Genomic DNA, 23,696 nt, shown 5'->3' with positions numbered 1-23,696 from the left:
GAAGCATTTAAATGGGATATGTTTTTGGCAGTTGCTGTCAGTTAACAGAAATAGGAAAGATAAAAGGCAAGAAAACTAGAGGGCAAGAGAATGCAGTTGCCACAGACAAGATTTCTATATCAGAAATGGAAAGGAAAGAAGGTAGTGCCCTATTATCACTTCATCATGAGGTGATTGCTTCTCTTGTTATTGGTGTAACAACAAGCAGTCCTCACAGTGAACATTTGGTTCTGTTCTGTTTTTGTGTACCCTGGGCCTCCCAAACCTGTTGGTCCTGTGAAAACAAGCCTTCTGAGAAAATAAGCAAGGAGTTTAAGAAAAAAGTGACACTTTTTACAGCAGCAGGAACAGATACTGAATTCCAGCTTTGTAGCAGTGCTGCACTGTGTGGGCCAGCAGCTTTCAGGAAGACAAGCCTCTAGGTCTGGGGTTTGTAAGCAATTTGCCACACTTGTCATCCTTGCTGCATAAAAGCCTTTCCCAGAGGACACTGTTCTAACAAAATTCTCCACCGCAAAGGCCAGCAGTATGCTCATCGTGTCTCAATCAAGGCTGCATAAAGAGGAAAGTCAACCATGCATGCCTATCATTTGGATGATTAGCCTTTCTGACTGCAGACACTATTCTAAAAGGCTAATCCTCAGAAGCACCTACTTGCTCAGTTAGAAATTATTTCTCTTTGTCTATCAGAAGCATATAGCAATGAATGTCCTCTGAGAACAATATTCAGTAGCTTAAAGCAGAATCAATGCAAATATATCAGAAGCATGCTTTTAGCCTCTCTACAAACAAATAATAAAGAATTGGGTATTTATGATATGGAGTAGCTGAAAACAGCAACAAAAGAAAGAAGGTGAGCACAGCACACTGGTCATCATGCACCTCCATTTACATTTTTGATACCACTCCTGTCAGTCTCCATTTCTTAGCCTGTATTCCCTCTGCACCTCAGCAGCTGAATTAACTACAATTTTTAAAGAGGAAAAAGCCCCATATGGTCAAAAGAAAAGGAGGAATTATTTCCAAGGAACTCTACATAATCACAATACACTGCTTTAATCTCTGAACTGTATTCTGTATCTGATTTATATTAACTTATACTTCCTTCTACTATTAGTTAAGTTTTTTAGTGTTTTATCATCTGCTTGAACTCCCTGGTAATTCAAAGGAAAGAAAACCCATTAGCTACAAGTGAAATCCTTACAGATCCACAAGTACACAACATAAAAAATATTGCTTAATCTGCAAGAACGATTTAACTACCACCTTGTGTACTTTCTGCAAAGGTAAAGTTCTGAGCCAGGCAAGGTCTAAGAATTTCCAGTTCATTCTTACTTTCTCCTTCCTTCCTTCTTTTGTGACATTTTTAACATCTACTCAAAAGAAATTCTTCAAAGGGACCAGATCTGAACCATAATGACAAAGGAATGTCTAGATGGAGCTAGGAGTAACACTGGGGTTTTTTTGAGACTGAACTGAAAGGAAGATTCACTTCTTTCCTTACCTGTCTTATTTTTAAGATCAGTAAAGCACAGACAAATTGGCATCCTAATGGGGGGAAAAAAGCACAAGCAAAAGCATTTTTGTACTGTGAGGTTGCAACAGTCTTTACTTTCAAGATCAACTAAATATCAGCAAATGCAAATTAATGTCTCCCTTAATATGAAGCTCTTTTTGCCAGTCTATAATTATCCTCCTTTCCTGTACTCTTGAACTTGATGTGGTCTCTGGCAGCTATTTGATTTGTGTAAATTAAAAGGCACCACCGCATGACAGAGGTGGTTTTGTTTGATGTGAAAGGAAGGCATGATTGTTGGGACAGCCTGCCCAATGTGCATAAATAAAAATGTATTTTATTTTATTTTTATTTTAAAATTAAGTTAATTTAAAACTACAGAAGATGTCACACTGACAATTCTGTTCTCTGAACAGACCGGGTACTGCATAAATTGTATCCAGATCAGTTTACCTATTAACATACCTCAGCTCTATTTCATTAGGTGCATTTCAAAAGGGCAAGAGGATTTTTTAGTGTCTGTGCCTGTTTAATCTTAGGCTCTCAGTCAAGACTGTAAATTCACATACTGGTTTTCCTGATATATTTGTCTATTCACTGAGAGACCACCAACAGCCTCCCCTCCACTACTCTGAATCTTCACTGTCTGGATTTTGAAAATACCACGTCCAAAACCTCTCCTTTTAAGAAAGTCTCTCTCCATTCTCCTTCCATTTTGGGATATAATACAAACTATCAATAGACTCCCATTGTCTCTTTTAAAAATTGACTTCTCCAGCATAACATCTCCCTGAGAATTCAAGAAACAGAATTCCTGCACATCCCCACATAGGAAAAGGCAGTTAGTTGCCAGAGGGCCCCCTGCACACTGTGGGGGAACCACTGTCCTACATAATCCTTGAACTCCAGTTACCACACATGCTGCTGTTCTGTGTGGTATTACTGGGTAGGTACAAGGACAGATCTGCAAACATCCCCCTAGGCTTACACTGCCAGGCTAAAGCAAGGTACAATTTATCTTTCCATTCTTAAAATCCCAGCAGCAAGAACACACAGTGTTCATTAAACAACCATTTTAATTCAGTATTTGTCTGCTGCTTGTTAAAGTCATAGCTGAATTTGGTTCGAATTGTCTCAGAAAGCAGTCATTCTGACAGAGCCTTACATCCTTTTGCCTTCCATTCAGAAGCCTGTTTTAATATCTAGTTCTAAAGAAATTCACTTCAGATGGTAACATTTATATGAAAAATACTCAGTTCAGCTTCTGATTCAGGTCTTAGTTATTTGTTGTGTTTCCACAATTGGCTAAAACATAGCTTGTTATGATGTATGAAAGGCCAGCCTCTAGAAAATATCAAAATCAATTACCAGTTTGAGCTTCTTTACCAGCTAGACTTTGAACAACCATTACAGACTGGGCCTTGAATCATTCACTTCAAAACAAGTAAGCATGTTGCAACATAAGGCTGTGTGCATCTTGTCTCTGTCAGTCAGGAGGAAACTGCTAATACTCCTTGAAGGAGTTGATCGAGGGGTACGGGTGGGCAGCAATATTGTAGGATTAAGGTGTTGGGAACAAGGGAGGGAGAAAGCATGTTACCACAGGTTTGCTGTATCTGTCTTGTCAGGTCATTTGATTCTGCACTAAACAATGGACTTGTTTACTTAGTAGTGTAAAAGATTACCAAGGGGGCCAGAGAATTTAGTGAATACTCTTCTATCTCACTGTAGTAAAAGAACCTATAGGAAAAGAACTGGATTATCAGGAAGCAATTTAAACAGAAACAGAAGAAAAAGGAGCTTTGGCCAGAGACTGGTATTTTAGACTCACTTGCTAGCTTGAACATATCTTCTCTACCCATATTTCCATATGCTCTAGGACTACCTAGTAGGAGAGACAGATTGATATAAGCTATAATAATAAATAAAACCACAACCACCCATTGAGATGCAAAAGGCTTCCTATGAAAACTCTTAGAACCTAGGAGGTGTTTTCAGCTCTTCCAAACCTTTCTTGAAAACGTGGGGGAGAAGGGGGAGAGTTAACTCAGGGCGGGCAACCACCTTGTGTATCTGTCCAGGCAGTAACTGGGAACTCTGTAAGAAAATATGAACAGCCAGCGTCTGTAGTATTGCTTGCAGATCTGTTTGGTCCCCAAATCTCCACAATTTAGCCCTGAGAGACAATGGATGCCAATAATGTCTTAAAACAAAAACTGTCTCATTAATTTTATTTTCTGATTATTGCCTGAGAATTTAGTGGAGACCCAGACATATCCTAAGAGCTGTTTCAATTTTTATACTCTAACTGTAGTTCTTGACGAGTTTCCTTTTTCCCCTTTGTCTCCCTTTAGATGCAACAAAAAAAGTAAATTGATGCATATGTAAATCACATAAGGAAAACAACAAAAAAAAAACCCACAAACAAACAAAAAAACCCCACCTTGCTAAATGAGAAGAAATGTTGATATTTAAGATCCTGTGCTCAGACTGGAACAGCACAGGTAGAAGGTTCAAGAGAGAGGCCACCTGAGGGTGCAGTGATGGCAAGAGGAGCATCACACTAATGGAGGTGCAGCCCCAAAACTGGGATAAACAAGAGACATTGGTGACAGTTAGAGACAGTAAGATGCTATGTGGTTTAAACCCAGCCAGCAGCCCAGAACCATGCAGCTGCTCGCCCACTCCCTCCACTTCCGGAGGGATGGGGAGAGAATCAAAAGAATGTAACTCCCATGGGTTGAGATAAGAGCAGTCCAGTAACTAAGGTATAACACAAACCACTGCTGCCACCAATAATAATAATGATAAGGGAAATAACAAGGGAAGAGAATACAACACCTCAGCACCTGCCGACCGATACCCAGTCTGACCCGAGCATTGATCTAGCCCTTCCAGGTAGCTGCCCCCAGTTCTACACCCTGGGCAGGAGGTGCTGTGGCATGTGCTTTGGTCAGTTTGGGTCAGGTGTCCTGTCTCTGCTTCCTCCTGGCTTCCTCTCCTCCCTGGCAGAGCATGAGACTCAGAAAGTCCTTGGTCAGAATAAACATTACTGAGCAGCAACTAAAAACATCGGTGTTATCAGTACTGTTCGCAGGCCGAAAGTCAAAACCACAGCACTGCACCAGCTACTAAGAAGGAGAAAAATGACTGCTACTGCTGAACCCAGGACAGATACACATCAGAGTCATGGACAGGTAGATAGAAAACGTTTGTGAATAATTTCTGGGGAGGAAGAAAAGTAAAATAATCTGGATTTGGATTGATAGGCCTAATAGCATGACGGTAGTTAATAGTTATTATGGGTAATGAGTATCATGGATACAAGAATCAAAGATACTCAGTTTGTTGGCAGGTTCTGTAAAAATGCCTATGAACTCTGAAAGTTTAATCTTGGGCTCATCCACATGAATTCATGTGCTCAGAGTGCTTCAGTCATGCAGTTCACAAAATACAAATGCTTCATGCACTGCTTTTGCCAAGAGTAAGCACAGGTAAATGGAGTCTGCCCACTTCTCAGTGTAGTTCACCTACTTTCACGGCTTTGCTGAAGCAGTGAAAAGCTGGTGAATTCACCTACAGCTGTGTTCATCCCTGATGCTCTAATTTACAACATTTACATTAGTGGAGGTGCAACCTGAATGATTAAGAGTGACCAGCCAACAGTGTACCACTCTATTTCAAAAGTTAACCATCAAACTGTGCTGCACACTTACAATACTGATGGCATGCACAGAAAGTTCAGGATTGGTGTGCAGCCAATATATTCTTCTGTCTTTGTGTTTCATACCCCTGCCAAGTTCTCTCTCATCCCCTCCCCTCCAATGGGCTCCCTTCTTCTTTTATTACTGAAGAAAGCACTGTTTAAGCAACAGCTTTTTCCACCCTTTTAACCTGACAAATTAAGAAGAATTTTCCTTTGGCAACCGACTGTGATGAACTATTCTGTACACTATATTGAATTCCTTAGTAATAAATATATTACATGAAGAAGCTTTTTTGACTACTAAAACCATGTTAAAAGCAGGATGATACATGATTTACCATCTTCAACACTGAGCTCCCATATTGCTAGTTTCACAAATGAGATTGCTTTCCAGAAAAACAGTGGAGTAATAGTTGTGCTGCAGTTCTTTGCTAACCTTCTGCTCCATGAGTGTATCGGGCATTCAATCAAATGGGCTTCCTTTGATAGCCTTATCTCTCAGTGGGCCAGTGTTGCTTGGATGGAGCTGTGTGAAATGGCTGCACATTGCACTAGCTCCAATACCTATTTCACTGAGAACAGAATTTGAGTGTCCTGAAAATTGCTTAGCAAATAAGACTTGAAATCAAAGTGACAGCAGTCCCATGCCCTAAGTAAGGCACATTTTGGTACCCAGCAGGGGACCAAAGACTAGTTCGGAGTCATTATTTTAATTCTGTTGAAAAGAACCATGCAGAGGCCCCAAATCAGGTAGAGCCCTGCCAGGTCAGTGACTGAAAGACAGAGGCTGTGCAAGAAAGGATGGGGGGCAGCAGAGTCATCCAGTGCCACAGAACCAGATACTCGCATTGCTTTTTGCCCAGCCTGTCTATTACACCTCAAGAGACTCAAGGATGCTGGTGATTTCATGCCACTGCAATCCGGAAAGAGCTTACAAACCTCCAGGGAACAGTTTGCATCAATTTGTCCTGAAGCGTGAATATTTGACACTTGTAATGTCTTGTCTGCCTTTATACTGTGGGCTGGGAGTGGGAGGAGAAAACAGTAAGAGGTTTATGTAGAGGAAGGCTAATAATCAGAATACTCTTCTAATTCAGCATTATTAATCCCTACTGAATTAGATGGATCAGCAAAGATATTTCATTTCTTTGGAGATAAAAAAGAACATTCTGAAATCCTGAAGAAATTTAGTGCCTATTAGTGCCTATGTAAAAGCCCTAGAAATAATGCTCACAGAGATAAGATGAAGAATAAGAAAATAATAAAGGCAAAACAGCAACGGCAAATTTCCCGCTATGTGCTGCTCTGCAATTAACTGTTTGAAGCAATTCCCGATCCCCTTAATCTCAAGAACTCTGCTTATCTGCCCATCCAGTTATTTTTAATTTGTACTTCTATTATTACTGCTGCATTATTAATACACCCTGATAAGATAGGAAATAGCTTGGTGATGTTCTGTTTCAGCAATGCCTTGCACAGCGTAATAGTCTCTATGATGAATAACTCCTTCCCATCTGAGGAGATTCATGATTCCCACCGCTCACAGAATACGAGGCCCTGGGGGAATCCTCTGCATTGCTATTCCATTTCCCAAAAGCAGCCTGGGCCTCCTTGTGTTTATCACATCTGCACACGCTGTTATCAATCAGGGTGCATGCTGCCTCTTGTGTGGCCAGCCAATCGGCATCCCGAGTGCCTCTGTCAGATCTCATGCCAGCACATACCTTAGCACTGCTCCTCATAGCTGACGAAAACTCAGTGGTTAAGGTATTCTCTTGGGGGCAGATGGGGAATAGAGGGCAGCTTTTCTAGCCACACTGCTTTCAGAATCTGGGCCCAGGAGCTGCAGTCAAGCTAGTCAAGAACATATTTCTATTGCAAACCAAGATCTGTATTTGAACAAACCTCCAGCAATACTGAATGGTGGGAAGAAGGGGGTAAAACATTAAAGCAAAGATAATTACATTCACACTATACAGTTTGAAATACATATGTCATACTTTCTGTGGGAAAAGGGGGCAGGGAAGAAAGGGAAGAATGGATCAACAGTTTTTAAGTTTTCCCACATCTATGCTTCTGTAATGGAGTATGTGATGTTGTAAACGTTATTGTATAACTTTCCTGCTGGCATTTTCAGAAACACCACATTTTGACACCATCTCTTTTTCTAACTAAGCATCTCCCCTTCAGTACGAACACAGAAAATTGAGCAGAATTCTGGAAAAATCCAGCAGCAACTGATATGGATGAGAGCAACTGGGATCTACAGAAGTGCAATAGAGCCTCACAAATACCTAGAGAATTTAATGTAAAATACTGCTGTTTGTATCAGCATTTTCAATCACCTCATCAGATAGAAAAGATCCTGCAATGTATAGCAGGACTGAGCTATGCAAGAATAATAATATTATTCTTGATAAAAATTCATGAGAGGTTACTGGGAATATCTTAAGGGAATGTTGAGTTCTCTCTCTGAAAAAAAAAAAATTAAAAAATCTGCTATTTTATAAATAAAAGCAAGTCTATAGCTAGTTTGCCTCCCAATTTTTTCAGATAACTTGCTCAGGAACTCCATATATAGCTTTTTCCTATATATTTCCACTGTACTTGTGGAGAGGGGGAGATGAATACATCTATACACATATATATGCGCTTATATTGGTTTCTAGGTACAAAAGTACACAACGTATGTATTGCGTGAATTACACATATACCTGTATGTATGCGTACTGTCGCAGTTATATCCACTCTGCTTCTCACTTCTAAGTGTCACAGGAGAGGTTTTGAAGGTCACAGGCCTTAAAAATGTATTAACCTACTTCCCGATTTTTTAAGATCAAACAGGTCTATGATTTAAAACTCTGATTTTACCTTTACTATATAGAAACGTTCTTTTGTAAAGAAAAATAGGAATATTCAAGTATTGCTTTTCATACCTAGCATTTCATATCTCACTATCCAATAAAAAATTTTTTTAACTGCTAATCTCTTTTGCAATGCTACAGAAGAAAAAGGTTTTATATATCTGGAAAACTAAATGGTACTTGAAATCTTTCCAAACACCAAGCCACACTGCTACCTTTCTGGGAAGGAGGCCTCTCTGGAAGCAATTCACAGGTCATGTTCCGGGTATCTGAAGGCCAGAGGTTCTAATGTAATAGATATGCACACTGTAGTCAGTTTTACAGATTCATCCTAGCAGAAGTACAGCTGGACATCTCCGCTCTTCAAATCGATAAAAATCAGCTCAACTTTCCTTTGTTTTGCATAAGGCCAAATGTGCAAAAGCCTACCTGGTCCTTTCCTTGAAGGCTGGGCTGCTTTATGCAACCTGCTCAGTTGTATGCAGGTCTGCTCAACCAGATCTACATGCCATGTACTGAACCTCCAATGTTTCTTAGACTGGAAAGCAGAGGATGCATACTTCCATCTGAAGGAGAGATGCAAGTATCTAGAACTTTCTGCAAGCATGTTATTAATGTATCTCCCAGTAGCTGGTTTTCTATTAAAATTAAAGGTTCAGAGCAGAACACAAGAAGAGGCTGTGCTCCTATTCAGGAAGAGATCACCTTGCTTGAGCTAAATATTTCATTCTAAGACAGCTGTCTAGGTTGCCCCTGTAATCAGCTGAAAAAGAAGGAATATCTGGTAGGCAAGTCATCCCATCCTAATATAGGTAACACTTCTCTCCCTTTCCTCCATGGGAGGAATTCATATGACCAGCCTAGATCAGAAGGATAGTAATCAGTTCACTTAAGCTAGCCTAACATGAATCACAGCCTAAGGGAACGTAATAATGGTGGCACTGAAAAGTGAAGAAAAATACAGGAGATAATGGCTTGAGCATGGGGATACAAGCTTTTGTGCTTCATAAAAGCAAAAAATTGGATAAATGTCTACAGAGAGATATTCCTGAAAATGGGTTTGATTCCTAGAGGAAAAGGCAAAAAAGGGAGAGACAGTGAATAAGAAGAGGTATTATCTAATGGTACTCTCAGTCTTAAAATACATTTCAGCTTGGGCTCTTCCTCAGCTGAGCTTGTTATCTATTTAAGTCAATGTTGCACCAGAGAAATGAGGTAAAGCCCAGACCTTTAGGATAATGGAAAGCAGAATAACCTTGCAGCTGAATCAAGAGGCTCAGCCAAATCATTAGTCCGTGATGTTACAGCAGTGCTATAGTGGAGCCTCCTGCAGTGTCACCATCCCGCCTGCACCACTGAGCGCTGCTCTTGGACACATGCTGAGAGGAGTCAAACACAAAAGGAAGAGGCGGGGAGGAGAAAAGCTTGAGGAAGTTTTAAAGAAAAAAATATATATAGCAAGGCCTACATAGAGTGCTTAAAGTACAGTGCCTGCGATTTGCATGAGATCTCAGAAAATTTACCATGCCCCAGGTTTTGCAAACTATTCAGCATTTAAATTCCTTCCATGGCATTGTCTGAGAAACTGCGTTGTAATTTTCAGTTTCTTTCATCTTGACTTTCCTGATTTATATTAACCTCTTCTTCATGGATTTAAAAATGACTTAATGGGGTGAGAGGTGTGAAGGAGAGGGCAGGGAAGAAGGGGACGTTTCAAAAAGTACTAGAGTCTTAGAAATGAAGTGGAAGTGATTAACTAGAACTATCATGATGCTCCAAAATATCAACCAGCAGCATCTGCTTGCCATGAGCTCCTCTCTCTGGAGCCTGCTCCTTGCCAACTGAATTTAGGAATCCCATTATCAGGAATGACAGCTTGTCAAGCCAGGAACTGTGAAACAACTTTCTATGCTTTGAATAGCTTGCAGGTGGGCCAAAATGGACTCACTGCCCTTAAACTGGGTCATTAACAGGTACGGGCAAGACCTAATTTTTCCCTCCTAAAGAGGCTGGCTAGGTTATATGGCAGAAATGCTATTAATTTCACTTTTTTAAAATGCAGCTTGAGGTATTCAAACTCCTCCCAGAAAAGCCCTCTTAGCAGGAACCAAGCCAAAGAGCATGAAAGCTTCTCCGCCACATCCGGACAGTACATTGGTGAGGAAAATCCCAGTTCTGAGCAACTGTATCTGGAGGGCAAAAGGCCACCTGGATTTCATTCCAAGTGGAACTAACTATTTAATTTGTACAAAAATCATGTTGACAACAATCATGTTGACAACAAAGATGAACACATATGTCTCCTTTAAATGCTTCAAGGGATCATCTATTTTTCTTTTTATTCCCCCCATTTCAGTAACCATGGTAACTTTGGGCAAAACCAGCTTTCACCTTAGAAATTGTTTTCTGTGATAAAAGGTTTAAAATCACATTTTTCATCTAACTGTTAACATTTTCCCCTATACACCTGAGTGATGGAGAGAGAGCCTCTGCTTTACAAAGGAAAGAGAATCTCTTCTGATTCTTCCTGTAAAGCCTTCAAGACGAATGGCAGCAAAGTGAAATAGAGAACATATTTTGTAAGTTGTGCTTGGTTTTTTCCTGACCTTAACACAGGCTTTCATAAACACCTGCTTGATGTATACCGTAGTGTTGCCAAAAAATCCTCACATCCACCAATCACCTAGACAGAATGCAAACTGTTGTAGTAGAAGAGGAGGTCTCCTGTATCTTTTGGACTTAATCAAGAAGTTATTCCCTTCAAATCATGTTTACAAATCACATAAGTCTAAGAATGTCTCTTTACTTTCCACCAACAGAAAGAGTTGAAACTGATATTGAAAACATCTACTGACAAAGACTATTCAAATCATGATTTGTACAGGCTATAGCCAAATATAATGTTTATATATAATAGCACATGTATTGTGCTATTATAGCTTGGATTAAAGCATGTAAGGTTAGTGCTAAAATTGTTGCCCTAATTAGTGAAAAGTCCAACAAACTATTTTAAAGCAGTGGATAGCTGAAATACCAGCCATTTGTGAACCTGAAGCACTGGCACACACTTCTGTCCCTGCCAAAAGACCATTCTGAACCTGCTCAGAAACCTGAACTTCATGAGCAGTCGGGTTTTCTTCACTGTTACTTTTGGCAGGGGTACATAAAAACAAGAAACAGCACAAGTAAAGAAGCAGGGACAGAAAGAACAACCAGGGTGAAGACAAACTTGGACAAACTTTGGTACTGTAGAACTAAGAAATGTCCTTAAACTAAGGAAGAAATGAGACACTGAAGTCCTAGATGAAAAGACCTGGTTAAGTAAGAAGGAAAATTGTCTTTGGTTGCTTCTCTCCATTGGCATTCAGGATTTTGTGTTTCCTTGTAAAACAACTAAATTGCACTAACAATACCTGGTCATAATACATGCTTTAGTGGTGGACTTGGCAGTTAACAGCTGGACTTCGCGATCTTTTCCAACCTAAACAATTTTATGATCCATTCCTTTCATAATCTCTTTCCCTGTCTGGAAAAGAGTCTGCAAAGCACTGTGTCTTGACTAGCCACCTGGATCAAAGGGACATCAGCATGTTACATGACATGTTTAGAGACATCAATTTGATGAATGGACCACTCAGTGGATAAAGAACTGGCTGGATGGCCGCACACAAAGAGTTGCGGTCAATGGCTCAATGTGCAGCTGGAGACCAGTGACAAGTGGTGTCCCTCAGGGATCGATGTTGGGACCAGTCTTGTTTAACATCTTTGTCGCTGACATGGACAGTGGGATTGAGTGCGCCCTCATCAAATTTGCTGATGACACCAAGCTGTGTGGTTCGGTTGATACGCTGGAGGGAAGGAATGCCATCCAGAGGGACCTTGACACGCTTGTCAGGTGGGCTGATGCCAACCTCATGAAGTTTAACCATGCCAAGTGCAAGGTCCTACACCTGGGTCGGAGCAATCCCAGGCACAGCTACAGGCTGGGCAGAGAAGAGATTCAGAGCAGCCCTGCGGAGAAGGACTTGGGGGTGCTGGTCGATGAGAAACTGAACATGAGCCGGCTTCAGTGTGTACTTGCAGCCCAGAAAGCCAACCATATCCTGGGCTGCATCAAAAGGAGCGTGACCAGCAAGTCAAAGGAGGTGATCCTGCCCCTTTATTCTGCTCTCGTGAGACCGCACTTGGAGTATTGTGTGCAGTTCTGGTGTCCTCAACATAAAAAGGACATGGAACTGTTGGAACAAGTCCAGAGGAGGGACACAAGGATGATCAGGGGACTGGAGAACCTCCCATATGAAGACAGGCTGAGAAAGTTGGGGCTGTTCAGCTTGGAGAAGAGAAGGCTGCATGGAGACCTCATAGCAGCCTTCCAGTATCTGAAGGGGGCCTACAGGGATGCTGGGGATGGACTCCTCATTAGGGACTTTAGTGATAGGACAAGGGGTAATGGGTTAAAACTTAAACAGGGGAAGTTTAGATTGGATATAAGGAGGAAATTCTTTCCTGTTAGGGTGGTGAGGCACTGGAATAGGTTGCCCAAGGAGGTTGTGAATGCTCCATCCCTGGCAGTGTTCAAGGCCAGGTTGGACGAGGCCTTGGGTAATATGGTTTAGGGCGAGGTGTCCCTGCTCATGGCAGGGGGGCTAGAACTTGATGATCTTAAGGTCCTTTCCAACACTAACTATTCTATGATTCTATGATCAATATAGAAAGTGGGATTGTATGACTTTAAAACTTAACAATGATACTACCACTGCCTTTTTTAGGCCAAAGCCATCAGACACTGACCATTAGTCATCAGTGATATTCTGCGTCTGTGGTCCTCCTGCCTCCAAAGAGGCAAGGAGTATCGTACTTCTCCCCACAGAAATGTGCTCTCCTTCATTAAGCAATATACTCGCCAGCTATCCTTTTTGGTGCAAAAATCTTCAGTGGGGCTCAGGGAAGTGGCTGCCAATCCCAGTGACATTCACAATGGTCAAATGAATTTGAGTTGAGTGCCTCTAAAAATCCTCCATTGTTTTGGTGGTGGCACTTCCAAGTCAAAATATTTCTGATGATTCCAGATAGAGTTTTATACAAATCAATGTGAGGAAAAGGTAAGCTGCAGACTAATGTAAAGTGAACAGTAGATTTTAGGCTTATTTCAATCAAATTTTACTCTTTAATGGAAGATTAAATTCTTACAAGCAGGCACTGAAAATTATTTTTAGCCAAACCTTCTTTAGTATGTGACACAAATCCTTAGAAGAAAGGTGCATGACTCAGGAATGTCTATCACACTGCTAATCTCGTACTGCATTTTGCTGGCATTCCTAGCATTTGGCTGTGGCTTGGCTTCCATTCGCACCCCTGACCAGGCAGGTTCCATGCTCAGCCCTTGCTGGTCCTGCATCTCTCACTCATTTACTACTCTCAAAAAAACCCTCTCTTGTATTGCTTCCTACCCTGCCCTACACACTTGGAAAGGGCTCCTCAGAAGCATCTGCAGTGTGACCTATTACGCCCCCTTCAAAGATTTTAATAATCTCTTCTTCTACAACACCTACCAAAGCTTGACAAGGGGTATCTAATATTAGACTGCTGATGGATTGAGGACACTGCTATCAAGATGACCGATAATACCTCATTGTTTCTTCTTGCTTCCCATCTGTCTGGTCTTCCTCTCTACTCTGAGATCATAAGTGTCCTAGTACAGAAACAGGGTCTTTTTATCTGGATCTATACATAATTCAGTAAAATGGGGCTAGGCTTTGGAAACAGGAGTCCTAGTGCTACAGAAAAATAAAAAGTAAACGCAGTGTAACAGATTACAGTCCATATTGCTAACAGGTTGAAATAACTACCCGAAGAAGGTTCGGTGATGGCTTGTTTCTCCCCAGTAGAAACTTTTTGCACAGGGATGATTCTAAAGCATAAATGCTGCTATTTTATTTTGAGCTGAGCAAGTACCAACAAACAACAATTCACACACAAAAAACAAACAAGGAAAAGTAAACAAATCTCTTCCCAAACATAACAAATACCTTTCAGTGACAGTTTGCAAGACTACACACAAAGAAAGAAATGAAAGAAAGCACAGAGACAAAAGCCATGCATCCTAAACCCTATGCCACCTGAAAGCAACCTATTTATCAAGGCTGTCAGAAAATTTTTCATTCAAGCTGTTTTTCATCTGTCACATGGGATTTAACAAAACAGTGTCTTTCACAGAAATAACATTTCAGATTTTCATCAGAAGTATTGGTTTAGTTTTGGTTTTCTTTGAGAGAAAATGGAAGGAGAGGGGCAGGAAGAAGGAGGGAAGCAAACTGGGGAGGAAATCTAAGCACACCTTACTAGAATGCCTTTACAGTAGTTAATCTGAGTGCAAGAATGATCTGATTATTTTTTTCTGCATGGAAAGCCTTTTGCTTTGTTTCTTGGTTCACTATCAGAAAACACAAAACAGTTTCAAGAAATACTTTTCAGAATATAATGGGACTTGGGGAAACTGCATGTACAGTCATTCAGGGCAGTGGCAGTCTCTCCGTGTGTAAACCCAGCGGAAGCGGTCTGCCACTCAGAATATGATGATTCGAAGACAGCAGAGAGAGCATGAAAAGCAATAGTCAAGATGTGGCATTTTATGGGGCACAACTGTTTCTTGAACCAAAAGAAAACTGCTCTCAAGAAGCAACTGTGGGCATACAACACTATCACCTGGGATCAGTTCCCTCTTGCCAGCAAATGCAAACCCAAAGCACATACAGATGTTATGACCCTTCTATGAAGCTGAACTTTAACTTCCAAATAACACTTCTTCCAAATTCCAGGCTGGTACATTTGACTTGCAAAGCTTTCTGTAAGTAAAGGTCTGCAGCATGCAACCTGAATAATACTCTTCATCAGTTTAGACTCTTCAGTTGTACCATATACATGCTAACTGAGCTGCTAATTAACTTTTAAATATGTTGTTGGTAGGCAATTCTTCCTAGTTTAACTCACAAAAATTATATGCCTGTACCTGACAGCAGAGAAACTCTACAATTTTAAACAAATCAGTCTTCAATTTTGCAATGAGAAGTAGAATCTTCGAAATTTCTACAAGTGAAAATGTAAAATGGCAACTGTTTGGTGACAAGTTTATTTTAGAAAACTGAAATGAAATTTAACCTCAAAGTCTAAGCTTTGAAGTACCTGACTTCTTACCCTGCAGCATCTCAGATGCCCATCTACCTTGGCAAACTGACAGCTCTCAAGCTAACACCAAGGCAGCAACACACTCCATCTGTGCCAGGGCTCCCAGCCCTATAGCAAGGAGCCCGTCTTCCTGGAAGCTCGTCTGTGTGCAGCTATCCCCAGGAGTCTCAGAAATCCAGAACCCTTGGCAACAGTCAGCCTTCTAGGTCTGATGAAGCAGACTTTCCAGTAACAATCTGTCATGTTAGAAATTGCCCAGCCCACTCAAGCCCGAAGTGTTTTAAACAGTTTTATCACACTGGAGTTGATGGCAAAATGCTATTTAAAAACAAATCAGTAAAAACTCTCAGTGACTGAAAGTAATGTTTAGCTTCCCTGAACCCGATTTCTCCACACAGATCCACGTTATAAATTTATACCCTTACAGAAAACACTATATGAGACAAAATGTTGAGAAAAGTAACAGTTTTTAGCATGCTCCTATCAAAACATATGCCAACCAAATGGAACAGAACATGCATAAATAACAACAATAAAAATTAAAAGCAAACAAGTCGGAAATTCCATTACCTCATTTGAAGTTTTCCAAGTCTGATAAATAAATTACATTGTTATCCTGCAGTTATTTATTTATTATGCCTCACACCTGTTTCTGACGTATTAAAACAAAAATTGCACTACAGAGGTAAACTGATGGGAAACTTTGATGAAAAAACGTACAGAAGCTTCAGGTCATAATTATAGGGTGACTGCTAGAAGAAACCAAAGAGATGAAAAATTAAACTGAATTCCAGAAACTGCAGGTTAGACATATTTTTGCTAATGGAAATGTGGGAAAGAAAAAAAAAGAATTTTCCTTATTTTGACCCTATGAATTAACCTAATTTGGTTTACTACCTTAGAGAAGCATGTGTGAAAACATTTTTTCAAACATCTTAGCTATTTCTCATATACTCCGATAGCTACAGGATGGTATGTCTAAACTGAAAAGAAATGCCTTCCTTCACTGGCTGAACTGCAGAACTGCAAAATTTCAGCTGGTAAGCCTGGAGCCTGCTCTGGTACATGATGCCAATGAAGAAGCAAATCACAGGTCTGTTTGGGTATACTGTAAAACTGTCTCTCAAACCCTATCCACTGGAAACCACTTATTAGAGGAGTAAGAAAGGTTCAGATAAAGCTTGCAGTTTCAACAGAGCTGTTTGTGTCTCTCTGTATGTAGATGCTTTTTTTGAGAAGGGTGAAAACCAATAGTCAGGAAAAGTGTTCATACAGTTCAACAAGGGTGATTGTTCCCTTGTTTTCATGAACAGAACTTTCATAATTTCTCAATGGAATTTTTATTTTTATTCAGAGATAACCTGTCCAAAGCACAGAAAAGTAAGAATCCTGAGAGGACGGCTTCTATTGCAAATGTTTTCCATAGCAGCTTCTTACAACAAACAGGTTGAAGTTTACTCCTCCTCCCATTAAAGTCAGAGCATGTCCCACTACTAACTTCTGTAAGATCATGATAGATTTGTACATTTCTTCCCACCTACCAGGCCAAAGGAATAGAAGAAAGCTCTGTGTTGAGGGAATCCCTCTCCAAACAGGCATTAAACCATTCATGAAAGTAGCACCATTGTTCTTTGAAAAAAAATATCTGGAACTGCACAGTATAAGAAAATGAGTATCCAAAATCAGCAATGAAAACTCTGAAGCCCATCCTATGCTCAGCATCCTACATCATACATTACAATTTTTATTCTAAATACAAAGACTTTCACCAAATTCATTGTCACAGCTTAGTATTCAATGAATATGGAAATGCCATGTACACAGATGCTTGCATAAGAAACTGCCTTGTTTAAAGCAAACTACTCTCCTCAGCAACAATGAGTATGTATTCCCAGATGTAATATGCCAGGCTCTCTATTTGTGACAGGGAAAAGGAAGGGCCACTTAGACAAACAACAAAGCGACAGCAAACTATATAGCCACCTCCTCTATCACCTCAATCACTTTCCATGGTAACTATGAACATAACCAGCATTTTAAGAGGATATGACTGCGGAAATGGGAGGAAATAACATGACAGAAGGAAAAAGGCACAATTCATCATTATCAGCATAGGCTTTGTTCAGGTACATGGCCCAGGCTTGTCCTGACTGTACTGGAAGAAAGCCAAGAAACATGAGCTAGAAGCAAATTAGAGCAAGTCCACCCACGACACCAGTCTGGAAAGCAAGGGGATCAGGAACCCTGAATATGCCACAGCAAGCAACTGGTATGCAGTTTAAAAAAGCCACAAAGACCAACCACTCTAGAAACCCTAGCAGAATGGACATTATCACTGTCTAGTAGCGCTGTGCAGGTGCATTCAGTACCGTTGAGCCCTGAAGTGTATTACTCCTGCACAATTAGGTCTGGCTTTGCTCAAGTCAACCTCAACTTTATTAAAAGTTCATTTGCATTAAGTGACTTATGTTGTTAAGCCTTTGTATGCATGTTCAGGGACCAGTTGCAATAAAGCCAACTGAGAAATGACATGGTATTCCAATGCCCTTACTGTTTTCCACAAAGATAAAATCTTTTCCCATATAAAACAAGTGTTCTAGTGATACTCGCAAGGCCTACCTTGCCCAAACCAGGGGTGTCTTTCACTTTGCTGACTGCCCTCAATAAACATGGTGGTGCAGGGGGTGGGGAAGTCTGAAGTATACTGCTGAAGCTGGTAGGGAAGAGAGGAGATTCAGGAACAGATGATGCAGAAGGCCTGTGCTTCTTCTTTTTGGAAGACAGGTTCAATTTCTGAGCAGCTCTGTGGGAAAAATGACAAGAGTAAGCTAAAACAAACCCAAACTCATCAACACAAGCAGTCAAGAATAAACAAAGGTATTTATGAGGTCACTATTTATGTAGGATCTGAGGTTTGACTTTATTGATCCCAACAGTTTTACAGTTCTTGTTCTTCACTCATTATTACTAGTATAATGCACTGATTTCACAAAATTGCTCCAAGTTTACAGTCTGCATTATGTAGGTTCTCAATTAGGCCTCTGCCACTATCTCATCTGTTGAAACAATTCAGCCTTCAAGAAAGCTCTAAAACTTCCAATTAAATCAATGAACTATATGGCAATTTCTGTTCTAAAATTAAGTTCAGTCACCACCAAATGGTTCACACAGAACTGTGTCTGATTACAAAATGAACAGTTCTGCAATGCTTAGATCTAAGCAGACACTGTTAATTAGTATTAAAAGCTCCAGTGAATTTGCTGAGGTGTAAGAAACCTTGCATTTGCTATTTTAAATTTTTATAATTTCTTAAAGCATAAGCCAGTCTAGAAACCGACCAGTGACCAATGGAAATACTGCTGTTTGCAATGAGATAGAGAAATCCATACCTACCTACAGCTGCATTAACCACTGAGCAGGGAAAACAATGGAGATGGGTTTTGATACTATGCCATTCTTCGATAAGAATGCTGAAGTTTGTATAGACTTTGATTAAAAAATCCCTTAAGCTTTTCCAGAACAGAAACACTCAGTACTGTTTTTTGCAAAATGCCATATTTTGAGAGACAATTCCACATTCAGCCTTTGTTGCAGCTCCTTTGTGCCAACACTTGTGCATTCTGCACTGCCCAGGGATAATGTTAATATTAATCTTACTGTCCCAAGGTTTCTCTTTGGTAAAAAAGAGCACTTTAAACTGAGCAGGTCCACTGGAGTACCACTTCAAAGGAGAGATGGATATAACAATTCATGAGTTACATTCATGTTGTTTGCTTTGGCAAATTGTGACTTAAGATAGGTATAAAATAGCCTGTGCTGATAGTAGCTCTCCTTACTTTGATGAAGTATGACAGTCAAGACCAATAATTCTAAATCCTTCTAAGCTGTAAGAAGCTTTAGCTCCATTACACTAGTATCAGTACACATAATCCAAAACTCAACTTACAAAAAGTAATTACATTCTTTTATTCCAAGAAGTCGGGGTGGGGAAGATTGAATATATATATATATATACATATATATATATATAAACACACACATACTCATTTCAGTATGCAAGTACCTTGTGTTTGTATCAGATGTGTTAGACACATGAGCAAATTACTGCTGGGCATGAAGATGCCATATGTCAGCTGGTCATGTGCACACTGCATGCACCACCAGTATGTATTCTTTTGGCCTGTGGCAAGTGCAAAGCAGTTCCACGTAGATTAGTTTTTGATAAAAGAAAAACACCAGGAGATTTTAATTGACCCAACATAGAATTACAACTTGTTTCTGTACCACCTCCTTGTCCACATCCTTCCCTTCCCTCTGGCCTAAAGAATGCAGTTCATAATCTGGGCCCTCTCTTTTAAGAATCTCCTTTCTTTTTCATAGAAAACATAATCAACATGTTTAGTCAAAACCAAAGCAAAAAAGCATTTTTCATTTTCCTAACAACATTTCAAAGGTTTGAGAGGATTTAGTGATTTCAGCTTCCACGTTGTCCCTCACTAATGCTTGTATGAAGTTTTCCATGCTGAATCAAGATCGTCTTATGCCTTCCTTAGCTTCACCATTTTAAGCCAAATCCTGTATACTGTGTGCAACAACTGAAAATGCAATTTTATCCAAACACACTGAAAAATGTATCCCTGTTGTCAAGCTCAGTGGTCCAGCCTTAAATATAGGCAGTGGCTCCACCCACTCTGGTCATACATCTGATCTCATTGACTCACCTTGGGTGAAAATACATTTTCTAAAAGCCGTTTTCTAAGTTAACTGACAGAGCCATTATCCCTCTTGCCACTAAAGGCTTCCCCAGCATTTGCTGTTCCTTTTACAAAGCTGATGGTGTAACCACTTTGTGACCCCACCAAGATGGCATTTTCTTGAAGAAAAAAGACATAGTAGGAGGAACCTGGCCTTTTTGAAACCTTGGAACTATATTCCAGTTTGACAGTTACAACCTTTCAGATTGAATTCAAATGGCAGAACATGCATTGTTCTTTATATTCTTGGCCTGCAACTGGCAAAATGTATGAAAAAGCACTGAACCATTTCTCATAACTTCATGGGGTTTTCTGTTTTTCTCCAAGGAGAGAAAAATCAATGCATGGCAGGCTACAAAATCATTTACAAGCCCTATCAGACTTGTCTGAGTTTTGAAAGGGATCAAAAAGGCAATAAGCCTTAGGTAATTCCCAGAGCATTAAAGTGGAAAGAGAAGGATATTTTAACCAGATGTAGGGTGTACATGCATGACACAAACATGCACAGCATGGCTTTCTTGTGAGCACATCTGCATGAATAAAATTACTCAGCTTGGGTGGCTAGCACTGCTCTGAACACAGCCAGTCATGCCAGCTGATGCTGATTTGGCCCTGCAATCTAGCACAGTAGTTTAGAAATTCTCATACTCTACTTCTCAAGCCAAGTCAGAGGCCTGGCTCTCCCATGCAGCCTCTATGAACCACCAGACCTCTCAGGCAAAGCACCAGGCTGCATCTTGGGAGAATGGATGTCACTGCAGCTCACAGCCTGCCCAGCTCAGCCATCAACTGTTCAGACTCTACTCTTTGTGCAGGAGGCAACTAATTTGTTTAATAGCTACTATAATAGGATTCTGATTTCCACTTGAGAGTACTGCAGTAATGGTAATGGCAATGATGGCAGCACAGCTTTATGTATTGACAATAAGCTGATTATACTCCAAGTTATGTTACATCCCACTTGAGCCAAGCGATATCAGCTGTGAACTATGCAGGAGTGCAATGCAAACCATTCCCCCACCGTGTGTGGTAAGCCTGTGGTAGGGATTGTGTCCACAGAGGCACACAAGGAACTTGATCCAAACTGAATTTTTGAAGTGCATAATTTAGACTGTATTAGACCACTGTGTGGACTCATTTACAATAGAACTGTCTATGGTAATTTTACTGAAGTATCTTCCAAAATAATGCAGATTTAATCTAGGTTAGCTAATATACTTTGCGTTCATACCTTCAGTGATTTGAATTATTTTTCCCCAAGAGTCCCTATGTAAACAAGCAGCTGGAGACTTTTTGAAAGCTTACAAGATTTGTGGTAGAGGAAATAATCACAAGATCAAGATTTGAGATTGCAGGAGAGGTATTCAAAAGCTGATTAAAGTTCAATCCAAATAAAACTGATGCATTGCTGGCAGGGAAGGAAAACTACTTCGAACATCTACCTGACCCATAGCAAAGACAGATAATTTCTTGAAAGGGCATTCTCTGATTTTTGTTTTGCTGCTTCTCACTTAAGAAAAGTAACACTGTTAATAAAATTCAAGGGATGCTTATTTAGGTTGATAAAATAAATTATTTTTTCACCAATACATTATTTAAGACAAAATTAACACTTTAGGACTTGCTGTCAAAGCGGAAATCAGTAAGGCCAGCAGGTTCATTAGATTTAGAAGGAAATCAGACATTTAATTGGTAAAATATTATTCACGCTTCTGTCAGCAAAGATCATCATTGATAAGTAACATTGATTCTCATGCTTCAGTACCTGACTCTCCTCTTCACCACTGACATCTGAAAAAAATTCTTTAGATGCATATGTCTGTATAATTATTCATTACTGCAGTTTCATAATATGCTATGATGCATCCAGTACTTACGACCCTTGGAAACAGAATTCCAGATCATAAGAGACAGTGAGCTGGCATATTAGTTTCTGTGTCAAAATAAAATCTGAAAATATGCTCTCTTTCACATTATATTTGCCACAGAGAAAATGGCTTTCAAGGCTCCTAAATAGTCACATACTAGCCAATTTTATTGGAAATATTTGCAATTTTCATTAAAACAAAAATCCATTTTTCTTTTTTATTTGGAGGCATAAATTTAATTCTGTAAGACAAATACTCTTTGCTAGGTGCTCCACTGAAGGAGTAAGGTATGAACTTTATATACGTGCAAGGGATGTCTTACCAGAGGATGTGCTGGTTTGACAAGCTCAAAGGAGATTAATGAGCTTCCCTAGTAATTAAAACATCTTTACTTTTCCAAAACTGCTTTGCATGCTGTATCTTAGCTGCTGGGTTGGAAAATAGATGGAAATTTAGTCTGGAAATCAGTCTCCTGAACAAACTCTCTAAGCATATTTGTGCAGATATGTTACTGCTTATAGAATACATCTACATTTGTGACCAACAGTGTTGGTTACCCAGCAAGAAACTTATACCCTATGGTCTCAGGTTGGGCACCTAAAGGTGAAGGACACCATTACCTATCTTCACTCTCAAAACAAAAGCCCTACTGATGATTATGGGTTGTTGTTTTTTTTAAACCCAGCCATAATTCTTCCTATAGGAAAAGTAGAAAATCTTGACTGCCACCTAAGTAAAATGTAGCCTGCATAGTATTTTAGCTGACTGATGGAATGTCAAACAAAAATATACTGGAAGCCTGCCATCAGATTTGATTATTTCCAACTCAAATGTTTGCAAATATGGGTTCATGGTGTATTTTCTGGTTTGGGTAAACATGTTTATATAAAATGAATCATCATATCGTATAGGCCCTCATATGTAGCTGTAAAGTAAAAAAAAATCAGGGGATACAGCAAAATTACAATCATAGAGGCTTTTTCAATATGAGAAAAAACAGGCTTGTTTTTTTGATTACAGAGGGTCACTCAATAGTTGCTTCTTCTCGAGAATCTTTAATTATTTAATTACATCAGTTATACATTGCCTGTACAAACTGGACAGAGGGCACTAAATAAGATACCCACTTTTTCTAATTAACCTACCTTCTCCGAATCATCACCAAAAGTGATTCTATTTCTCCCAATCACCTGCATAGGTGACACAGACTCACTAAGGTGATATTACAGCCAAGTTGATCTGAGTGTGACCACCAAAAGGGGAGGCCCCATACCTGCCACTACCCTATCTGCGTATTTCCTTTCCCTCCCTTGCTTCTTTTCTGACATTTACTTTGGCTTGGTTGCCAACAGCTTTAACCTCCTGAATTGGCTTGTGCCAAAGCGTGCTCTAAATCATACTCATTTGACATGGCTAATATGCCCGAATTACTATGGCAAGCCCCAACATTAAAATCTGAGGAGTGTGGTACTAAACGTGGCTTCATGCAAAGTCTCATCTTTCTGTTTGAAGGGCAATGATCTGCCCAGGAGCCATGGCTTCCTTTGTGACATTCCTTTCTTTGCATCTTCTAAAGCAAAGAGAGCAGAGGTGCTCTACAGGATGCTTAACCAACAAGCTAACAACCATGCTCTGCTGTGAGGGGTCAGGTTGCCTCTCCACCATCTGTTGCAAACTGAGGGTACCACCTCAGAAGCATGCTCCATGGCAGAGTGAGAACAACCTTCTCGGGTTTCTTCTTCTACTTCTATATGGAACTATTTTTCTCATCAGGACTGAAAGCAAAAAGACAGAGCAATATAT

General features: G+C 40.0%; 1 protein-coding gene across 1 annotated transcript in view; it reads right to left on the bottom strand.

Annotated features, from left to right (window-relative positions):
• The window catches only part of KIF26B (kinesin family member 26B), a 295,966-nt gene that overhangs the window by 90,649 nt on the left and 181,621 nt on the right, over positions 1-23,696 (bottom strand). Inside the window, exon 5 of the mRNA XM_061365793.1 lies at positions 17,891-18,074. Within this exon, the coding sequence (XP_061221777.1) occupies positions 17,891-18,074 (184 nt within the window). The remainder of the gene's footprint in view (positions 1-17,890; positions 18,075-23,696) is intronic.

The sequence above is a fragment of the Neopsephotus bourkii genome, unplaced genomic scaffold (genome assembly GCF_033783945.1).
Source record: "Neopsephotus bourkii isolate Nb327-2 ecotype Australia unplaced genomic scaffold, CSIRO-AGI_Nbou_v1 NB_1292, whole genome shotgun sequence".
Taxonomy (NCBI): domain Eukaryota; kingdom Metazoa; phylum Chordata; class Aves; order Psittaciformes; family Psittacidae; genus Neopsephotus; species Neopsephotus bourkii.
This window is presented reverse-complemented; position numbering and strand designations above follow the sequence as displayed.